Here is a 21,247-nt window from a genome sequence, read left to right on the forward strand (position 1 = left end):
GAGATGATTTGCTCAGAAGGGGAAAAATAATTATGTTCTAAAATTTTGGTGTGTGCCTCAGACAATTTTAATTATCCTTTAGGATCAGAAATTCTTAAACCTTTTGGTATCAGGACTCCTTTACACTCTTAAATATTACTGAGGACCCTAAAGAGCTTTTTTTTTTATAAATTAAGGTCCATGTTTGAGTGAGAATTTAAAACTGAGAAATTTTTAAAACATTTTATTAATTAATTTAAAAAATAGCAAGATTATAGGTTAACATAGTATTTTAAGAAAAATAACACAGTTCTGAAAACTATATATGTAAATATAACTATACATTTAGTGAAGATAGTATTGTTTTATATTTTTACAAATGTATACAATGTATTAAGTTGAACACTTAATAATTCATAAATAAAGTCATGTCAACAATTATGGAATTTGCATTTCTTAATAAAGAAGAACTGATAACATATTTAGAATGCAAACACTGATGGTCTCAAAGAGTAATGTGAGCCCCAAACCCCTAAGCTGAGGTCGGGAAAGAATGTGTTTTGTGACTGAACCAGTAAGAATCTACACCAAAGGTTATAAATGGAAAGGTCCACAGGGGCCAGGTAAACAACATAAATAAGGGAGTTCACCAGCTGGGGACCTGAAGAGCTCATGGCCTTGTCAAAGGAGGCAATAAGCCCAGTGTTGCCAGATTTTGGGGCTGTTTAAGAAAAACTACAAATCTGAATTTTTATATGAAACTTCCTGATTTTTAAATACTGAAACTGCAAACCAAAACAAAACACATCTATGGGTAAATGTACTCCGTGGCACCCCAGTTGGCAAAATGTATTTTCTATATTACAGAGTTATTTAATCTTCAGGAAATTCTTCCCAAAGGAAATTTATCCTACAGTATGATCCTAATATTAGATCACTAGGAAATGGTAAACTTAAATATAATGAAACAGCATTGAAACAAAAGGTTGTTGTCCAAACGACAAAAATAAAACAAAAGCCGTGGTGCTATGGGAGTAAACAAGCTACTGTATCTAGTGGGCAAGGATACTAGAAAACTGCCCTCCATATGGTAAAGTGGATGGAGAAGGCTCATCAGGCTCTACCACTGTCTTGAAAAATACTCTTCATAAAATCTAACTCCCTGATTTATAAATCACCCTTCCAATTACTAATTGGGGGTAATACCAGAACGAGGGAGCTTCTGAAAACAAGCACTAATACAATAGCTATAATCAAGAAACACTCACTGAACACCTCATTGGAAAGCACTGCAAGTGACACAAAGAATAGAAGTGGTCTCAGCTTTCAAGTAGCCAGTCTAAAAGGGGAGGGGCCTCAAAACACACGAGATAAAGCTAAACAATATAAGCATTTGAAAATAGGACAGGACAAACATAAAAGATGTCACCTAGACAGTGACATTTCTTAGTTACTAGAAATAATAAATGCTCTAAATTCAAAAGATTCTAGAACACAGGAAGTAGTGGCAGTCTTGAAGGTAGATCAGTCTGGTATTAGTGGGTTTCAGAAATCAGTTAAAAGCTATGTTGTAATCTAAACATAAGGCAATTACGGTCCTTAACTAGGGTAATGTCAGAGAGAGGAAAGGAATTTTGGGATAAAAATACTCACCAGAAAAATCAGGAAGATTTGACATCTAACTAAGGATAACACATCCTCTGTAATAAATTCACCTCTTTATCTACAGAACAAGCAACCCAGTTTCTTCAACAACTGAAGGAGCAATAAATCAAAAAACATAATCCAATCACAATGTAGAGACCATATTTATATGCTATTCAAAACAAACTATAGGGAAAAAACTTTATCAGATAATTAGACAAGTGAACACTGAAAACTTGATGATAATATAGGAAAGAAGAAAGAATTGAAGATCTGATTAGGACCTTATTAGCCACGAGCTAATGATTTTGAAGGCTGAGTAATAGGCACATGGGGGTTTATTATACTATCCTATCTACTTTGGTGTATCTTTTAAATTCTCTGTAACAAAAAGTTTTTAAAAATTAAGTGACAAATACAACTTTTACCTACTTAGTGATCTTTATGCAAATTCCATTTCAGTTTTCCTAAAAGTAGAACAAAGGGATTACCGACTTATTTCATATAAGGGCCAAAACAGGAAGATAAAGACTCAGTATTGCTCTTAATTATTACCCATTTTATACAAGTTTTTATTTAATTATAAATATATATAAATGAGGTTTGATGAAAATGAAGCAAAAGTAAAATTCACCATCAAACAAGACACTTCTTTAACAAACTTAGGAAGAAGTAAACAGGGCTCCAGAACCGTAAACTACTAATGTTCAAAATAAATCATTTTTCATTTTAGCTAAATATCACTCTCATAAAAAAATGCACAATGCTCAAAATTAAACAATAGAATCATTTCAAATCTGAGTCTGCAAAAATCTAACCTTACAAAGTCCACAAGAGAGTAATTCAACTTCTCAACTCTTCAGTCTTCTGTTTCGCTTTGTGTTTTGTTTTACTAGCGTTTACAGACATTCTAAGCTAAAAATAATTTAACCACGATGTAATGGAACTAAGGATTAATAAAGATTATCCTAACTCTTAGCTTGATACTTGGCAAAGAGCTGATGTTGAACTGTTGAACAGATCATAAAGATTGCTAAGGTACTGTGATACAGCAACTTTTTGGGTTAGAGTGGTTTCTCATGTGACACTTCCTCAAGGAGTAGCGCTACCTCTATCTTTAAAGAAAAGTTTGGATTCTTATACAATATCTAGTTTACGTTAGCAACAACTCCTACACTAGAGACTGAGACAAAGAACCCTTAAAAAAATGTATTGCTAAAGAACAAAGACAATTTAAAAACCTCAATAGTGAGACTTGATAGTTTTACCTAAATTTTATTTGTAATTAGATATCTAATATATATTATCTGATAATTTTCTGTGCCGAATCTCGAATTCTGGATAAATTCAAAACATTTAATTCCTATTAACCTTAACCTAGTAACTAACACATATAACGCTAAGTTCTCATTATAGCAAATGTTAGTAAACAAGTAGACTTAGTGATAGACACTCTCTATTCTCGTATTTTAAAAAACGGTTATTTCTGGGTGCCTGGGTGGCTCAGTCAGTTAGGTGTCCGACTCTTGATTTCAGCTCAGGTTATGGTCTCACAGTTTGTGGGTTTGAACCCCGCATCAGACTCGGTGCTAACAGTATGGACTCCACTTGGGATTCTCTCTCTCCCTCTCTCTGCCCCTCTCCTGCTCACACACGCATGCTCTCTTTCTCTCTCTCAAAATAAATAGACATTTAAAAAATAAAGTTAAAAGTTTATTTCTTGTTATACCAATAAAAGGATGAGATAATTAATATTTATATACCCAATGGCAATGTTAAAATATCACCAATTCTACTATAAAAGTCTAATTTTTGTTCAGGCAGGTTTACTAACAAACTATCTCACATTTCATTTTGGCCATCTACTAGCCTTTTCTGGCAAAACTTCAAAAAAATCTATATTTAAAGCTATTTAATTATTTGCTATATTAACTGTATAAAGATATGAATACAGTTATACATATTTTATTATCTTTTCAGCTTTAACAATCTGATTCATTTTTATAACTATATTCAAAAGTAGTACATGACTTCTATACTCAATGGTCATAGTACTTTTTTAAAATAGAGGGAAAAATCATCTTAACTTTCTGAGTATACTGAACAATGCTCTCCTCACTTTACTCTGACATAATCAGGGTGGACAGGCTCCCCAAGGAAGAGGCTCTTTATAAAATTAAAACATACCACATACTGTTCTCCAGAGGAGTAAATTCTATTTGGGCAGAATTATTAGCCTCACTCAAGTCATTTCACAGCAGAAAGAACAAACAGGTCTATTGTACATACCATAATTACATTTTGCATGACTTCCTTCAATTAAAATCTTTACTTAAATTAGTATCCATATAGCAGTAGAAAATTTTAAAAGTCATCATCTAATATGACCTAATGATGCCTTCCACTAACAAGGAATTGCTCCGAAAATGACTTCTGATATTTCAAAGCAATTATTGGCATTAGGCCCTCTCCTAGGCAGCATTGCTCAATCCATTTGCAAGAGAAATGTATATGCATGGGTCAGCCTCACTAAAGTTTGTATATATTTGAATGTATATGCACATATTCATTCTTCTACCAGGATCAGAGTACTATGAACCTCCAAAGAAAGACGGAGTATGTTTTGCTCATATTAAGTAATAATGACGTGACTAAACTGATGTCTAGTATAAAATCAAAAGGAATAAAAAAAATTTTTTTAAGTTTATTTATTTATTTTTGAGAGAGCAAGAGAGTGCAAATGGGGTAGGGGCAGAGAGAGAAGGAGACAGTGAATCCCAAGCAGGCTCTGTGCTATGAGCACAGAGCCTGACTCAAGGCTCAATCCCACGACAGTGAGATCACGATCTGAGCCGAAATCAAGAGCTGGATGGACACTCAACCTACTGAACCATCCAGGTTCCCCAAGAATAAAAAGATTTTTAATGACCTTACTAACCAGTACTGGTTGAGACCAACATCTCAGGTATTTTTCTCACTAGACTGGCAGTTATCCTCATACATATCAATTAGTCTTTAGGTTAAACATGACCAAATGGGAAAAAAGAAGGAAGCACCATAGTTTTACTATAGAACAGAAAAACACGGCATACCTGTGCCATTTATGGCTAATGACATCCATGTTGAAGAAACTCTTCTAAAGAACAGACCATTTCACAAAATACAGACCATGTACTAAAGAACAAACCATTTCACAAAATACCACGAAAAAATCAGTGTTCACATTCATTAAGGTCTTAAAGTCTAACTCTCAAATGTTTTCTATTTCAGAAAATTCTTACCTTCAAAGCTTACATTTGGTGGGACAGGGTGAAAAAGAATTGTAAGAAAGACTCCCAAGTTAATGTATTAACTCTTACGGTGTTACATAACACACACACACACACACACACACACACACACACACACACACGATAGAAAACACAGAGCTAAAGAGGAAAGTAGACTAGTGGACCAAGGGACTGAACAATGCAATTTTTAGTGAGAATTTCCTTCTCTTATTAGGTTTCAGCTGTGGTGTTTCAAGCAGCACCTCTGAACAGGCACAGCTCACTGATCCACAGTCTCCTCAAAGGGTTGGAGGCACACTAATACAATGTCACTGCCATTCTTGTCTGGAAGTCACTGCGAACAATAGAGGAGGAGGGAAAAGCTTTGGTTTAGGTCTGGGTTTTTTCAGAGGAAAAAAGGAGGAATATGGTATGTGATTAAATATCAACTTTTAGCTTCCCTCCTAAGATAAACTTATATTTCTTTTGGCTCCTATTAACACTTTTTTTTTTTTTTTTGCTTTTAAAAATCAGGCATTAGGCAGCTCTTCCTGCCCACGCGTCCTGTCCCCAGGCTATAAATCAGTCAATCAATCAGGCATTATACTGTATAAATAGTCAAACTTTGAGTCACTTATCTATCTGATCTTTTACTAGAAACAGTCATTCACATACACGTAATATATGCAAACAATTTACAAGTACACAAACTAAAAACATAAAGAAACACAAGGGAAAGATAAAAAAAAAAAAAACTTCAGGAAAGTGGTTAACTGTAGTAGAGAGGAAAGGGATTAAAATTGGAAGGAGGTTCACACAAGACTTAAATTGTTTGTATTGGTAATGGTTTGTTAACGTGATCAATTAACATAAAAGTGTTTTATTCTTTAAACCTTTTTGCATTGTTACTTTTTAAAATTTGCTCAATTTTTAAAAAGCTGTCAAGTCAGACTCAGTAGGAAAGTATCCTGGAACCTGGGGTTCCAAATCAGCAGCCAAGGGCTGAATCTGGCCAAGACCTGTTTTGTTTGGACAGCACAATGTTTTGTTTTGCTTTTTAACTGTAATTTGAATGCCTTCAGGCAGGGTATGCGCTCTCCAATTAGCCAGAGTCACCACCATTTTCCTTTCAGTAAATAAGCCTTCTTTCAAAGCTTGAGAAATGAGAATCCTCATACAATGCTGGTTAGGAATGTAAAATGGTGCAGCCGCTTTGGGATAGTCTGGCAGCTCCTCAAAGTATTAAGCATGGAGTTACCACATGACCCAGCCATTCCACTCCTAGATATCTACCTAAGAGAAATGAAAACATATGTCTACACAAAGACTCGTACATAAATGTTCACAGTAGCATTATTCATAATAGCCAAAAAGTGGAACAACCCAAATATCCATCAACTGATGAACGGATAAACAAAACAGAATACAATGAAATATTATTCCACCATGAAAAGAATGAGGTACTGATAAATGCTACATGGATAAACCTCAAACACATTATGCTACATAAAAGAAGTCAATCACAGAAGACCATGTATTGTATTATTTCATTTATATGTCCAAAATTGTCAAATCTCAAATCTACAGAGATAGAAAGTAGAGTGACAGAATGATTAAAACGTCATAAAATTGGATCGTGATGCTGGTTGCACAACTCAGTAAATATAATAAAAACTACTAAACTGTTTAAACAATGAATTACAGTGAATTACATGATATATTTATTACATTTCAATAAAGTAGTTTAAAAGTAAATAACCAAAGACATCCATCCAGTTCTTACAGGCTATGAATGAATGCCTAAATTTGGTTCTTAAATGGTCATGTAATGGGGTGCCTGTGTGGCTCAGTTGGTTAAGCCTCCGACTTCAACTCAGGTCATGATCTCACAGTTTGTGAGTTCGAGCCCCACATCAGGCTTTCTGCTGACAGTGCAGAACCTTCAGATCCTCTGTCCCAGTCTCTCTCTGCCCCTCCCCTATCTCTTCTCTCTCTCTCTCAAAAATGAATAAACATTTTAAAAAATGTTAATTGTTGTGTAAGGACTCCTAGTGGTCTTGAGGTAAGAACTATGTTCATAATAATACCGTTATTTGCCTTTTTCATTGTTTCAAAAACAATAGTGGGTTTAACTGCTGGGACTTTCTGCATGGTGACACTAAAGGATTCTGGTTATTGATAGTCTTGCATTATTCACTGCCACACACCCAGAGCCAAAATATATATATATATATATATATATATATATATATATATATACACATTTTGTCTCACTTCAGAATGTCCTCAATAAGGAGGAAAAATTATTAATTTTATTCAATCTCAACTCTTGAATACAATCTTTTTAAAATTATGTGTGACAAAATGAAGCACTTCTGCTGCATACCAAAATGTAAAAATATGTGATTGATTCCATGAGTTGTGGGCCAAACTAGTCACTTTTTTAATAGAATAGCATTTTTACGAGGAACAACTGTCAGTTCCCATGGGAAAATGCATTCCCATTTCCAAATTCACCTATACATAATTTTATAACATAACTGTTTCATAAAGTAGATGCTGCCACTCTCCATGGGAAATCACACCTTACTCCCTTTTAAAACAATATTAGTATTTCAATGGACTTTAGCCAGGGTTAGTAGGAAAGGCCTGTTTGGTGGGTAGATGAGGGAAGGAATAAGGCAAAAGGCAGAAGATCAACCTCAGCCTAAGAAACTATTTTGCCCTATCATGGTGACAGGCTAACTAGCATTAACATTTATTACAGGATAAAATTTTAGTAAGTTTTAAGAGTTTAAGTTTTAAGTTTTGGGTTGTTTTTTTTTTAAGTTTATTTATTTTGAGAGAGAGAGACACACACAGAGAAAGAATACCAAGCAGGCTCTGCGCTGTCAGCACAGAGCCCAATGCGGAACTCGAACCTACAAACCATGAGATTGTGACCTGAGTTGAAATTAAAATTTTCTTTTGATTTAGACCAAATAAGGCTTAAAGGTTTATTCAGTTATTTAAAAGGAGACTGTTCTTGGGAATGCAAGCTGGTGCAGCCACTCTGGAAAACAGTATGGAGGTTCCTCAAAAAATTAAAAAAAGACCTACCCTGTGACCCAGCAATTGCACTACTAAGTATTTATCCAAGGGATATAGGTGTGCTATTTCGAAGGGACACATGCACCCCCATGTTTATAGCAGCACTATCGACAATAGCCAAAGCATGGAAAGACCCCAAACGTCCATCAATAGATGAATGGATAAAGAAAATGTGGTGTGTGTGTGTGTGTGTGTGTGTATATATATATATATATATATATATATAGGAGTATTACTCGGCAATCAAAAAGAATGAAATCTTGCCATTTGCAACTACATGGATGGAACTGGAGGGTATTATGCTAAGTGAAATTAGTCAGTCAGAGAAAGACAAATATCATATGACTTCACTCATATGAGGACTTTAAGAGACAAAACAGATGAACATAAGGGAAGGGAAACAAAAAATAATATAAAAACAGGGAGGGGGACAAAGCATAAGAGACTCAAATATGGAGAACAAACAGAGGGTTACTGGAGGGGGTGAGGGAGGGGGGATGGGCTAAACATGTAAGGGGCATTAAGGAATCTACTCCTAAAATCTCTGTTGCACTATATGCTAACTAATTTGCATGTAAATTTAAAAAAATAAAAGTATGATGTTGAATAAACAAACAAACAAATAAATAAATACATACATACATACATAAAAGGAGGCTGTTCTATACCATGGTATTATTTGTAACTTAAAGTGCTCCTAAATGCTAAGAATCAAACATTGAGAATTATAATTGTAAAAACGTACCAAAAATAGATAATGAATTGGTCATTAGCTCTAAAAGATGATCTGTGAACATGGTGCTTATGAAGATTTGAAAAACCCCCAGGACGAATCTAGAAAACTAAACTGATTCAGGGCAAGAAAGTAATTCCAAAAAAACAGTTAATTGTACTAGTAGTCCAAGCCGTGTGGCACCGCATGAGAAAATACATAGAGTAAATCTGTGAGTGTGTACCCAGTCCTCCATACACAAGAAAAAGATCGGTCTGGTGGATGCAAATGTATCAGTCTCTAGTGGGTTTTTTTGTTTTTGTTTTTTAATATTTATTTATTTTTGAGAGAGAGACACAGAGCATGAACAGGGGAGGGGCAGAGAGAGAGGGAGACACAGAATCTGAAGCAGGCTCCAGGCTCTGAGCTGTCAGCACAGAGCCTGACATGGGGTTCAAACCCACGAACCACAAGATCATGACCTGAGCCAAAGTCAGACGCTTAACTGACTAAGCCACCCAGACGCCCCATAGTCTCTAGTGTTTTGAGTATTGTAGAAATAGAAATACTTCGTCCGTAATCTTTTCCATATTTGATAAAATGTCCTTTTGTTCTTACCCTATGCTCATAAGCAATGTTTTGATCTGGTTTCCCAAATTAGTTGATACTAAGGAGAAGCTTGATGGCAGGGACTATTTTATTCACTGTAAACATAAAATGAAGGGTCATAGCTTTCTAACAGATGGCATGTTAGTCCCTAAGTGCTCCATCAACTTTGGGCAAACTAGATCAAATTAAGTTTCTGACCTTGCACAGCTGAAATTTTTATAGAACTAGGTAATTTCTTGATAAGCATATATACTCTATTATTGAACTGAATATATTTTGTTTTAAAATTTTTTACTTCCTTTATGAAGTTATATTATATCTCACTGAATATACCATAAATACAGCCCATAATAATAACAGTAATATTTAAACTAATAGCTAACAGGGGCGCCTGGGTGGCCCAGTCAGTTAAGCGTCTGACTTCGGCCCAGGTCATGATCTTGCTGTTCGTGAGTTCGAGCCCCACATAGGGCTCTGTGCTGACAGCTCAGAGCCTAGAGCCCGCTTCGGATTCAGTGTATCCCTCTCTGCTCCTCCCCCACTTGCACTCTGTCTCTGTCTCTCTCTCAAAAATAAACATTAAAAAAATTTTAATAAAGTAATAGCTAATATTTATATATGGTTTATTATATACCAGGCACTGCCATTTTACATATTTTAACTTGTTTAAATTGCCATAACAACCTACAAGCAGGTACTGATGTAATCTCTACTTTATAGGTGAATAAACAGAGGCAGAGGACAATTAAGTAACCTGCTCCACAACACACATGGTAAATGGTGAGGCTGAGATTTAATCCACTATTTCTGGCTCCAAAGTTGGCATTCTTAATCTCTTCTCTAGCCTTGTGTTATCAATTTTCTGAATTTTAAGCATCTTACTTTATAGAACAGTTTTGAAATTCCATATCTAGCACAGCAAAAAATATTTCCCAAATTCCCATGATGAAGCTGTTATGTTGGAAATAGTTTACCCATTCAACTATAGCTTCTATTAGTTTTAATAAGCACAAACATCAAATCATACAACTGCCAGAAGTTAACACAAAACTAATCAGAAAAATATACAAATCATTACTTTAAAATGTATATATGTTCACTTTCAAAGTATACCAACTTGAGTTGTTAAGTATACATATAAAATCAGTCATGATTTTACATTAATAAAATTGGATACTATTCTAAAAGCAAGGATTTTATAGCTTTTAAAGAAAAAATATTAATTTGAGTCTTTCTGACTACTAAACTTAAGTCCTAAACTGACTAGAGCCTTAAACAGACTCAAATCACTTACATGTTAACTTCAAATTTCTGGCTCTCTAGTTATAAATATGCTAGCATAACTTGTTGTTTTATGGATTAGCCATTCTACAAGCTAGATTGTAATTAACCACACATCACATAAAATAGCTTTTTTTTTTTTTTAATTTTTTTTTCAACGTTTTTTATTTATTTTTGGGACAGAGAGAGACAGAGCATGAATGGGGGAGGGGCAGAGAGAGAGGGAGACACAGAATCGGAAACAGGCTCCAGGCTCTGAGCCATCAGCCCAGAGCCTGACGCGGGGCTTGAACTCACGGACCGCGAGATCGTGACCTGGCTGAAGTCGGACGCTTAACCGACTGCGCCACCCAGGCGCCCCTAAAATAGCTTTTTATTTACGCTTTCCTTCCAATTATTCCTCAGATTTAATAAAGTCAACACATGTCACTAGACTGCTATATTCCAAAATTTCTATTTTCTCTTTTTACCTTGATATTATATTAAAAGAAAAAGCATTTCTCCAGAAGCAATCTTTTTTGTTTTTTTTAAGTTTATTTCTTTATTCTGAGAGAGAGAGAGAAAGAGAGACAGCAGGGAAGGGGCAGAGAGAGAAGAGGGAGAGTCCCAACCAGTCCCCACGTTGTCGGTGCAGAGCCGGATGCAGGGCTCAATCTCGTGAACCGAGAGATCATGACCGGAGCCAAGATCAAGAGTCAAATGCTCAACCAGGCACCCAGAGACAATCTTTTGTTTTACTAGCAATGTTCTTGGTTGTTTTTTTTTTTCTTTAAGTTTATTTATTTTCTTTTAGTTACCTCTACACCCAACATGTGAGCTTGAACTCACAACCCTGAGCTCAAGAGTCACATGTTCTTCAAACTGAACCAGCCGGCATCCCAGCAATGTTCTTGTTTTTTCTCTGGATGCCAATTACAGCAGTGTATTCAACTTATGAAAATTATGAAGCCATGTATACTTCGCTATATGTATATTACATATGTCAATAAAAAGCTGTTTTTTAATGGGTGTCTGACTGGCTCAGTAGGAAGAGCATGTATGCTTGATCTTGGAGTAGTGGGTTCGAGCCCTACGTTAGGTGTAGAGATTACTTAAATAAATAAGCTTTTGTTAAAAAGCTGTTTCTTAAGTCTGTGCTTAGCTTTCCTTCATCAAAAACCATTACATATCAACCTTACTGGCAGCTGTCATTTTAAAAAAAAAAACAAACTTTTTTTACAATGTTCTATAGCACTGAGTGATATTCGACTTGTATTTTCAGCACATGGAAAAAAAGAGCCATCCAAGATGTTCTGCGAAACCAAGAAAAGCTATTTGATTCTTTCAGAAACCCCTAAGATTTAAAGATCTCAAAAGGAAAGAAAACATTTTTCAGCTTTTATATTGTCATGTTTTTCTCACAACAACTTTATCAGGTAGATACTATTACACACTTGTGGGAGACTGTTTTCCAAAGACAGCCACAACAATACATATCCCATCCCAAAGGCTTTTCTCATGTGACACTGATGTTCCTCCATTAAAAGATTAGTCTATGTTCTCTCTCTCTCTCTCTCTCTCTCAAAAATAAATAAACATTAAAAAAAAAAATTTAAAGGGCGCCTAGGTGACTCAGTTGGTTGAGAGTCCAACTTCAGCTCAGGTTATGACCTTGCAGTCTGTGAGTTTGAGTCTCACGTCGTCGGGCCCTGTGCTGACAGCTCAGAGCCTGGAGCCTGCTGAGGATTCTGTGTCTTCCTCTTTCTCTGCCCCTTCCCCACTCGCATTCTGTCTCTCTCTCTCTCTCTCAAACATAAATAAACATTAAAAAAAAAAAAGATGAGTTTATGCCTCCTCTTCTGGAAACTGTTTAGATCTTTATACCAACCTGAGTAAATAAATGGGACAGAAGATACCGTGTGACTCCCAAGGTTAGGACATAAAAGCCAGTACTATTTCCACCTGGCTTTCTCACTCTCTCAGGACACTTGCCACCAGATTGTGAGTAGGTATTCTGCCTACCACCCCAGCTACACTCAAGCCAATAGGCAGCATTAACCACCAGACCTGGGTGACTGGGCCTTTTCCAGATGATTCCCATACCCAGCATTCAAGTCTTCCAGCTACACCCCAGACAGCATGGGGCAGAGACAAGCCCTCCCTGCTTTGTCCTGTCTGAATTCCTGACCCACAGGAAACCATAAGATAATAAATGATTATTGTTTCTTAAGCCACTAAGCTATTAAAAGTAACTGGTTATGCAGCAATAAGAACTAAAACACTTTATAAATAAGGATCACAGGTGGGTAACCATCTACCAAATGGCAAAGCCAGAATTCGAATCCATGTCAGCCTATAGGTAAAGCCTATACCCTTCCTACCATAGGATATTGCCTCCATGTTTGTTCCGAGATACCCACATTTTCAAATAAAGCAACAATCTCCAGATTGAGAATTCTAAGAGCAATAAACAGCCTCCAGTATTAATGACTTCAATTAATACTTAGGACAATAGGTCATTCAGTTAGCAAGCTCAAAATTCTAGCATTATTTTTGACACATCTATACCCTTCACACCCTAATAACATCCTATCTAACAGTACCCATATCCTAGTGATGCTTACAAAATCTATGTTGGGGTGCCTGGGTGGCTCAGTCCGTTAAGCATCCCACTCTTGATTTCAGCTCAGGTTATAATCTCACGGTTTGTGAGTTCAAACCCTGTATCCAGTTCTGCGCTGACAGTGTAGAGCCTGCTTGGGATTCTCTGTCTCCCTCTCTCTCTGCCCCTCCCCTGCTTGCACTCTCTCCCTCTCCCTCTCCCTCTCAAAACAAATAAATAAACTTAAAAAATTTTTTTTCTACATCAATGACAATAAACCTGGACAATTACAGAACAATCACTAATTTGATCTTCAGAAAACACTTCTATTAGATAGGTAAGGCATACGCCATACAGATGAGGCTCAAAAAAAGTCAAAAATAACTAGCTACTAATTTAGTAGCTACTTAATAGTTAAAAACATCAAGGTTAAGTAGGGATTCAATTTAAGATTTTCTGACACTAAGTTCAGTGCTCTTTCAACTCAAAGAATCTGAAAAAAACATTTATGGATCACTTCTCGGCCTTTTGGCTAAGATCAAGTGTGAAAGAACATTTATGCAATGCCTTCTGTGTATATTTCCACATACAACATTTTCTCTACAAATTTAAGTTATCTACTTCATGCTAAGCACCATGGAAGGCACTGTTTAATTTATGTTCTTCACTCTGACTAAAGCTGATCTCTATGAAAAGCCAGTCTTTCCCCACTTGGAACCATTCTCTATATGGCCAATTAACAACTTTTCCTAATCTACCTGCTTAACCACAGTGTTTAAAAACTGTCAAAGATGACATCTTACCCATAAAAATAAAGGTCAAATTTCCTTATCTTCTTTCAAGATCTTCTGTAATCTGATCATACCTTATTTTATTAAATTGACTTCCCTGCACTTGCTCAGAAAAACCAAATAAATCTCTTGCTTCTTCCCCAAATTCGCTTTCTTAACACTTTCTTGCTCTTTTTTTGTTTATACTGTCATCCAAATCTGTAAGTGATTCATCTTCAACCCTTGACAGACAGTCCCTTCCCTCCAACACCTTACAATCCACCATTGAGCTACAAGTAACAATCTAAAATAATGTATAATAATTCAGTTGGGTAGTATACATTATAGTTTACAGGGATTTAGAGGGGAGGAATCACTGAGGGATGCAGCAATGCCTTCAGGAAGAAGTAACACTTGAAATGGGCTCTAACTGACAGACAGGATTCAAAGTGGCAGAAGTAAAAGCAGCCCAAGCTGAAGAACAACCTAAAGGCCTTCTCTTCTACTCTACTTCTTCCCATTTACATCTCACTAATCCTTTAGCCAATATCATCTCCTTCAAGGCTTCCTCAGTTACTCCACCATCTTACCTAAAGTTCTCTTCTCTGAGCTTCTGGTACAACTGCTATCTACAACACTCGCTCTAACACGTAATCATTCCATATTATAGACCTTCCTCTTTGACTTGACAGCTACATGTCTCTACATAGTCATTAGGCATTTGTTATCTGCTAAGCTGAACTCAACTCAGCAGCCATTGTTGCTTTCAGTCATTTAAAAATCCACTGAACAAGCCTGTTTCCGATTCTGTGTCTCCCTCTCTCTCTGCCCCTCCCCCGTTCATGCTCTGTCTCTCTCTGTCCCAAAAATAAATAAAAAACGTTGAAAAAAAAAAAAAATTAAAAAAAAAAAAAAAAAAGGGGCGCCTGGGTGGCGCAGTCGGTTAAGCGTCCGACTTCAGCCAGGTCACGATCTCGCGGTCCGTGAGTTCAAGCCCCGCGTCAGGCTCTGGGCTGATGGCTCGGAGCCTGGAGCCTGTTTCCGATTCTGTGTCTCCCTCTCTCTCTGCCCCTCCCCCGTTCATGCTCTGTCTCTCTCTGTCCCAAAAATAAATAAAAAACGTTGAAAAAAAAAAAATTAAAAATAAAAATCCACTGAACAGGGGCACCGGGGGGGGGGGGGGGGGGGGTTCAGTTGGTTAAGTGTCTGACTTCAGCTCAGGTCATGATCTCGCCATTCATGGGTTTAAGCCCCATGTCAGGCTCTGTGCTGATGGCTCAAAGCCTGGAGATTGCTTCAAATTCTATGTCTCCCTCTCTCTCTAACCCTCCCCAACTCACGCTCTGTGTCTCTCTCTCTCTGTCAAGAATAAACACTAAAAAATTGTTTTAAATAAATAAATAAATAAATAAATAAATAATAAAAATCCATTGAACATAACACTGTTTCTTAACTTACCGGGCATCTCCTTTGGAAAGATTAGTATTTACAGGACTAAGAATAACCTTGTTTGCATCTACATCCACCACACATTTGGTATGCAAGTCAATTTCTGCAGATGAAAAAAGAAAAAAAAAACAGAGAAAATAGTCATTTTTAAAGTAGTTTATTTCAGAAAAAATCATTTGACAAAAATCCAACACTCTTTACACTCAACAAACTAGAAATAGAAGGGAACCTCTCAACCTGATAAAGGACATCTACAAAAGCCTGCAGTTAATACCGTATTTGATGGTGAAAGACTAACATCAGGAATAAGAAAAGGATATTCTATGACTGCAACTTCTGTTCAACATTGTTCTAGAAGTTCTGGTCAGGGCAGTTAGGCAAGATAAACAAAAAGGATCCAGATTGGAAAGAAAGAAGTGAAACTATCTCTACTTGCGATGATATGGTCCTTATAGACAGAAAATCTTATGGAATCAGGGGTGCCTGGGTACCTCAGTCAGTTGAGAAGAGGACTCTTGATTTTGGCTCAGGTCATGATCCCAGGGTCATGGGATGGAGCCCTGTGTTGGGCTCTTTGCTGAGCATGGAGCATGCTTAAGATTCTCCCTCCCCCTCTCTCTCTCCCTTTACCCCCTCTTCCCACACGCACTCTCTCTCTCTCTAAATAAATAAATTAAATTAAAAAAAGAAAATCCTAAGGAACCCATTTTAAAACTATTAGAATAAACAAGTTTTGCAAAGTTGTAGGATACAACATCAATACCGTATACAAAAAGCAGTTGTGTTTCTATACACCAGCAATTAAAAAAAAAAAAAAAAAACCGAAACAAGAAAACAATTTCATTTATAATGACATCAAAAAGATTTAAATACTTTTGAAAAGTATTAAAAGAATATAAAATAGAATATAAAAGAATAAATTTAAAAGAAGTGCAAGACAGGGACACCTGGGAGGCTCAGTTGGTTGAGAGTCCAACTCTTGGTTTCAGCTTAGGTTATGATCCCAGAGACATGGGATTGAGCCCCACATAGGGCTCTGTGCTGAGCATGGAGCCTGCTTAGGATTCTCTCTCTCCCTCCGCCCCTCTCCCACACCTGCACTCTCTCTTCCTAAAAGAAAAAAAAAAAAAAGTGTAAGACTTGTACAATGAAAATTCCAAAACACTGCTGAAATTCAAGACTTAAATACATAGAAAATTATTTTACATTCATTAACTGAAAGACTTAATATTATTAAGATGACAATATATCCCAAATTGGTCTACAAAATTCAAGATAATCCCTATCAAAATCCCAGTTAGCTTGTTAGCTTTTTTTTTTTTTAAAACAAAAATTACCAAGGTAATCCTAAATCTATATAGAAATGCATACAACCAGGAATAGCCAAATAATCTTGAAAAAAACAAAATAGAAAGACTACATTCACCAATGTCAAACTTAACTAGAAAGCTATAGTAATCAAGACAGTGCAGTGCTACTATAAGGACAGAAGGACAGACATATAGATTAATGGAATAGACAGTCCTGAAATAGACTTGTCACATTTATGGCCAACTGATTTTGACAAGACAATCCAGTGGGGAAACTACAGTCTTTCCAGCAAATGGTGGTGGGACAACTGGATATCCACACACACAAAAATGAACACCATACACAAAAACTAATTCCAACAGATCATAGAAATAAATACGTAAGAGCTAAAACTATAAAACTCATAAGAAAAAAAAAAAAAACATGAGTAAATGCACATGATGTTGGGTTAGGTAATAGTTTCTTAGACACCAAAAGCACAAACACAAAAGAAGAAAACAGATAAACTGGAAAGCATCAATATGAAAAACCTTTGTACTTCAATGGACGCCATCAAAAGAGTAAAAAGACAACCCACAGAATTGAACAAATATCTAATAAGGGGCTTACCTCAGAAAATATAAAGAACTCTTACAACTCAATAATAAAAAGACCAATAATCCAACTTTTAAATGGGCAATGATCTGAACAGATATCTCTCAAAAAAAGATACAAAAATGGCCAATAAGCAGAAAAGATGCTCAACAGATTACACATTAGGAAATGTAAATCAGAAGTACAATGAGATACCACTTCACACCCACTAGCATAACGATAGTCAAAAAGATAATAACAAGTGTTAATGAGGATGTGGAGAAAATGGAATCCTCATACATCACTGATGGGAATATAAAATGGTGCAGTTACTTTGGAAAACAGTCTGGCAGCTCCTCAAAAGGTTAAACAGAGAGCTGGTATATGACCCAGTAATTCCACTCCTACATATATATTCAAGAGAAATGACAATCTAGGTCCACACAAAAGCTTGTGCATAAATGTTCATAACCCTAGTATTTGGCTATTCATAACAGCCAAAAAGTGGAACAAGCCAAATGTCCATTAACTAATAAATGGATAAATTTATTATATCCATAAAATGGAACATTATTTGGCAATTAAAAGGAATAAGGTACTGATACATACTACACGACATGAACAAAGCTTGTGTGAACTGAAAAAAGTCAGTTACAAAATACCACATGTTATATGATTCTACTCATTTGAAATGTCCAGAATAGGCAAACAAGACACAGAAAATAGACTAGTTATTCCTATGGCTGTGGAGTGACTGCTAATGGGTATGACAGGGTTTTTTTAAATTGAGGTATAATTGACATATAACATTGTATTAGTTCCAGGTATAAAACATGTAAAATGATTCCATATTTATGTATATTGCAAAATGTTCACCACATAAGTCTAATTAACATCTGTCACCATATGCAATTACAAAAAAACTTTTTTCATTATGAGAATTCTTAAGATCTACTCTCTTAGCAACTTTCAAATATGCAATACACTATCACTAACTATAGTAACCATGCTGTTACATGGGTATAGTTTTCTTCTGGGGGTATGAAGATATATTACAATTGATTATGCTGATAACTGCACATAATAAAAACCACTGAATTGGTTGAATTGTATGATATGTGAATTATATCTCAATAAAGCTATTTTTTTGTAAGTATAGGCCACAGCATGTTTATGTTCTCATATTTTTATATTCTAATATTTTTCTGACCCAAAGTATGAAACCATTTGTTTGCCTTATTGCCATTACCAAAAGATAAACCCTAAGGAAAGGAGCTGCACTGCCCTGGAGCTATTTTGTATTTCCCAAAGAACCTTGGCCAAATGTCAATGTCACCTCATTATAACTTAGAAGTATTTCCACTCCCAGGAAAGGTCATTTATTTTTTACATTTTAACTTACATAACTGAGACAAATTTAAAAAAAAAAAGCAAAACAAAAAATTCCCTCCCTGTACCTGACACAATTTTACTTATATTGGTTATTCTACATTTGTTCTCAAAGATGTATTCTAGAAGTATAAAAAATTTAGCAGTCTTTCTTTTAGCCAACACATTTTTTTAGGCAAAGAAAACTGAAAGGAAAACTACAGAGTTAGGTGTGGAAGACTAATCCCAAAGCAGCAAATGTTCCACTGTGGTCAACTGACACTAAAGTCTATAGCCCCAGAGCTCAAGAAAGTTTATAATCATACTTTGTTAACACCACTTCTTAATGGTGTCTGACCACATTGTATTGGCTGGCCCCTCACAGTCAAATCTATATTATACACAAATGCATTATCAACCCTCCGGAAACTGTGCTGTGACTCAGAATCTACTGTCTCACCACCCACCACAAAATTAGTTATTAGTGTCTTGCAAGAGTGTTTGGTCTGAGCAAAGGAGCTGTGTGTATAGTTCTGCATGCAAAAGTACACATTAGAATGCATGCCTGAAAAACTGTAAATCCAATATTTTCTCACTAAATGCTCTGCCATCATTTTAAATGATCTTGAATTGAAAAGGGATCCAAACATTTTCCTTCAACATTTGTATACTTTTTCCTTATTCTCTTCATAGCTCCTCCCTTCTCTGCCTCTTCTTCATGACTTCAATAGATACAACTAATAATTTGGGAGCATTAATGACATCATGAAGGAACCAACGCCTGGAAAATCCTATATAATACACAGAATCACCTAATAACTAATATCCAACCTAAATTCATTCTGTCCTGAAGACTGCAACACTTAGAAATGTCCCTACATCGAACACTCATGAAAGGTGGCCTTTAAAATATTCACAACTATCTTTATTTCATTACTTCAGTTTTTTTTTTAATGTTTATTTATTTTTGAGAGAGACAGACAGAATGCAAACAGGGGAAGGGCAGAGAGAGAGAGACACAGAATCTGAAGCAGGCGCCAGGCTCCAAGCTATCAACACAGAGCCCAATGTGGGGCTCAAACTCACAAACCACGAGATCATGACCTGAGCCAAAGTTGGAAGCTCAACCAACTGAGCCACCCAGACACCCCTCATTAGCTCAGTTTTTAATCAAACAAAATTCCCACTCCAATTCTGTTGATTGATGAATAGATATTAAGACAAGGCTTTTCACAAGACTGTTTAGAATATGGGTGGAACATCTAGGACACACACGCAAGCAAATAAAATCTGTGAGATCTGAAGAGAGTTTAAGGATCAGATATATGAAAAACATTTAATATAAAATGCTATAGCTAGAGTACCATCAAATGCTACTAGTTGGTTGAATTCAATTATATTGCAACAAGATTCTAAATATGATATGTTCTCCATTTAAGACTTCTTGATCTATACTGCTTAGAAAGTAAGTAGTAGTTAAATAACAGTAACAAATTTAGGCCCTAACTTTAATGTGAATTTTAAAAATTAAAAAAAAAATTTAAAACACCTACCAAAAATTCAAAAGATAAGCAGCTTCCTCTTAGTTTGGAGCAATACTTAGATTAAAAAGATAAGGACCTGGGGCACCTGGTGGCTCAGTCAGTTAAGGGTCCGACTTTGGCTCAGGTCATGATCTCACGGTTTGTGAGTTTGAGCCCCGCGTCAGTCTCTGTGCTCCAGCTCGGAGCCTGGAGCCTGCCTGGATTCTGTGCCTCCCTCTCTCTCTGCCCCTCCCCCACTTGTGCTCTGTCTCTCTCTATCAAAAATAAATAAAATGTAAAAAAAAAAAAATTTTTTTTTAAAGATAAGGACCTAACTTCTATGAGCTGCCTTTGCAAAAACTGCATTAAAGTATACCCATGTGCACAGCAGTAGTCACAATACCCAAAAGGTAGAAACAATCTAAGTGTCCATCAATGAATGAATGGAAAAACAAAATGTGGTATAATTCAATGTAATATTATTCAACCTTAAAAAGTAATGAAATTCTGCTAAAACATGGATGAACCTTGAAGACATTATGCCAAATGAGATATACTGGTTGTAACAGGTCAAATACTATATGATTCCACTTATAAGAGGTACCTAGAGTAATCAAATTCATAGAGATAGGAAGTAAGATGGTAGATGCCAGGGGCTGGGCTTAAGAGTCAACAGAGGAGTTTCATGGATACAGAGTTTCAGTTTTACAAGATAAAAAACGTTCTAGGGGTGGATAGTGGTGATGGTTGCACAACAACTTAATGCCGCTAAACTTCACCCTTAAAAATGGTTTAAGATGGTAAATTTTGTTATATATACTTAACACAATAAAAAAAAAGGCACTAAACACTCACGACTATTATAATAAGTAACACATGGACAACAGTTTATACCTAGCGAAGTCTATAATAATGAGATTGGGATTTAATTAGTACTATGTCTGAAAACCAATAAAAAACCAGAATGATCTTAAAGTTAAGTAATACTATAAGTTTATGTCATGACTAATTGAGTTTTATCATACTTAGAGCCATGAATGCTTTGACGTATCCATGAGTCCTTAAAAAAAGGAAATTTACTCCACTAA

General features: G+C 35.9%; 1 protein-coding gene across 3 annotated transcripts in view; it reads right to left on the reverse strand.

Annotated features, from left to right (window-relative positions):
• The window catches only part of KIF13B (kinesin family member 13B), a 199,270-nt gene that overhangs the window by 167,699 nt on the left and 10,324 nt on the right, over positions 1-21,247 (reverse strand). For all 3 annotated transcript variants that reach the window (XM_042983548.1, XM_042983549.1, XM_042983547.1), the window contains exon 2: positions 15,394-15,487. In XM_042983548.1, the coding sequence (XP_042839482.1) occupies positions 15,394-15,487 (94 nt within the window). The remainder of the gene's footprint in view (positions 1-15,393; positions 15,488-21,247) is intronic.

Source organism: Panthera tigris, chromosome B1 (assembly GCF_018350195.1).
Source record: "Panthera tigris isolate Pti1 chromosome B1, P.tigris_Pti1_mat1.1, whole genome shotgun sequence".
Taxonomy (NCBI): domain Eukaryota; kingdom Metazoa; phylum Chordata; class Mammalia; order Carnivora; family Felidae; genus Panthera; species Panthera tigris.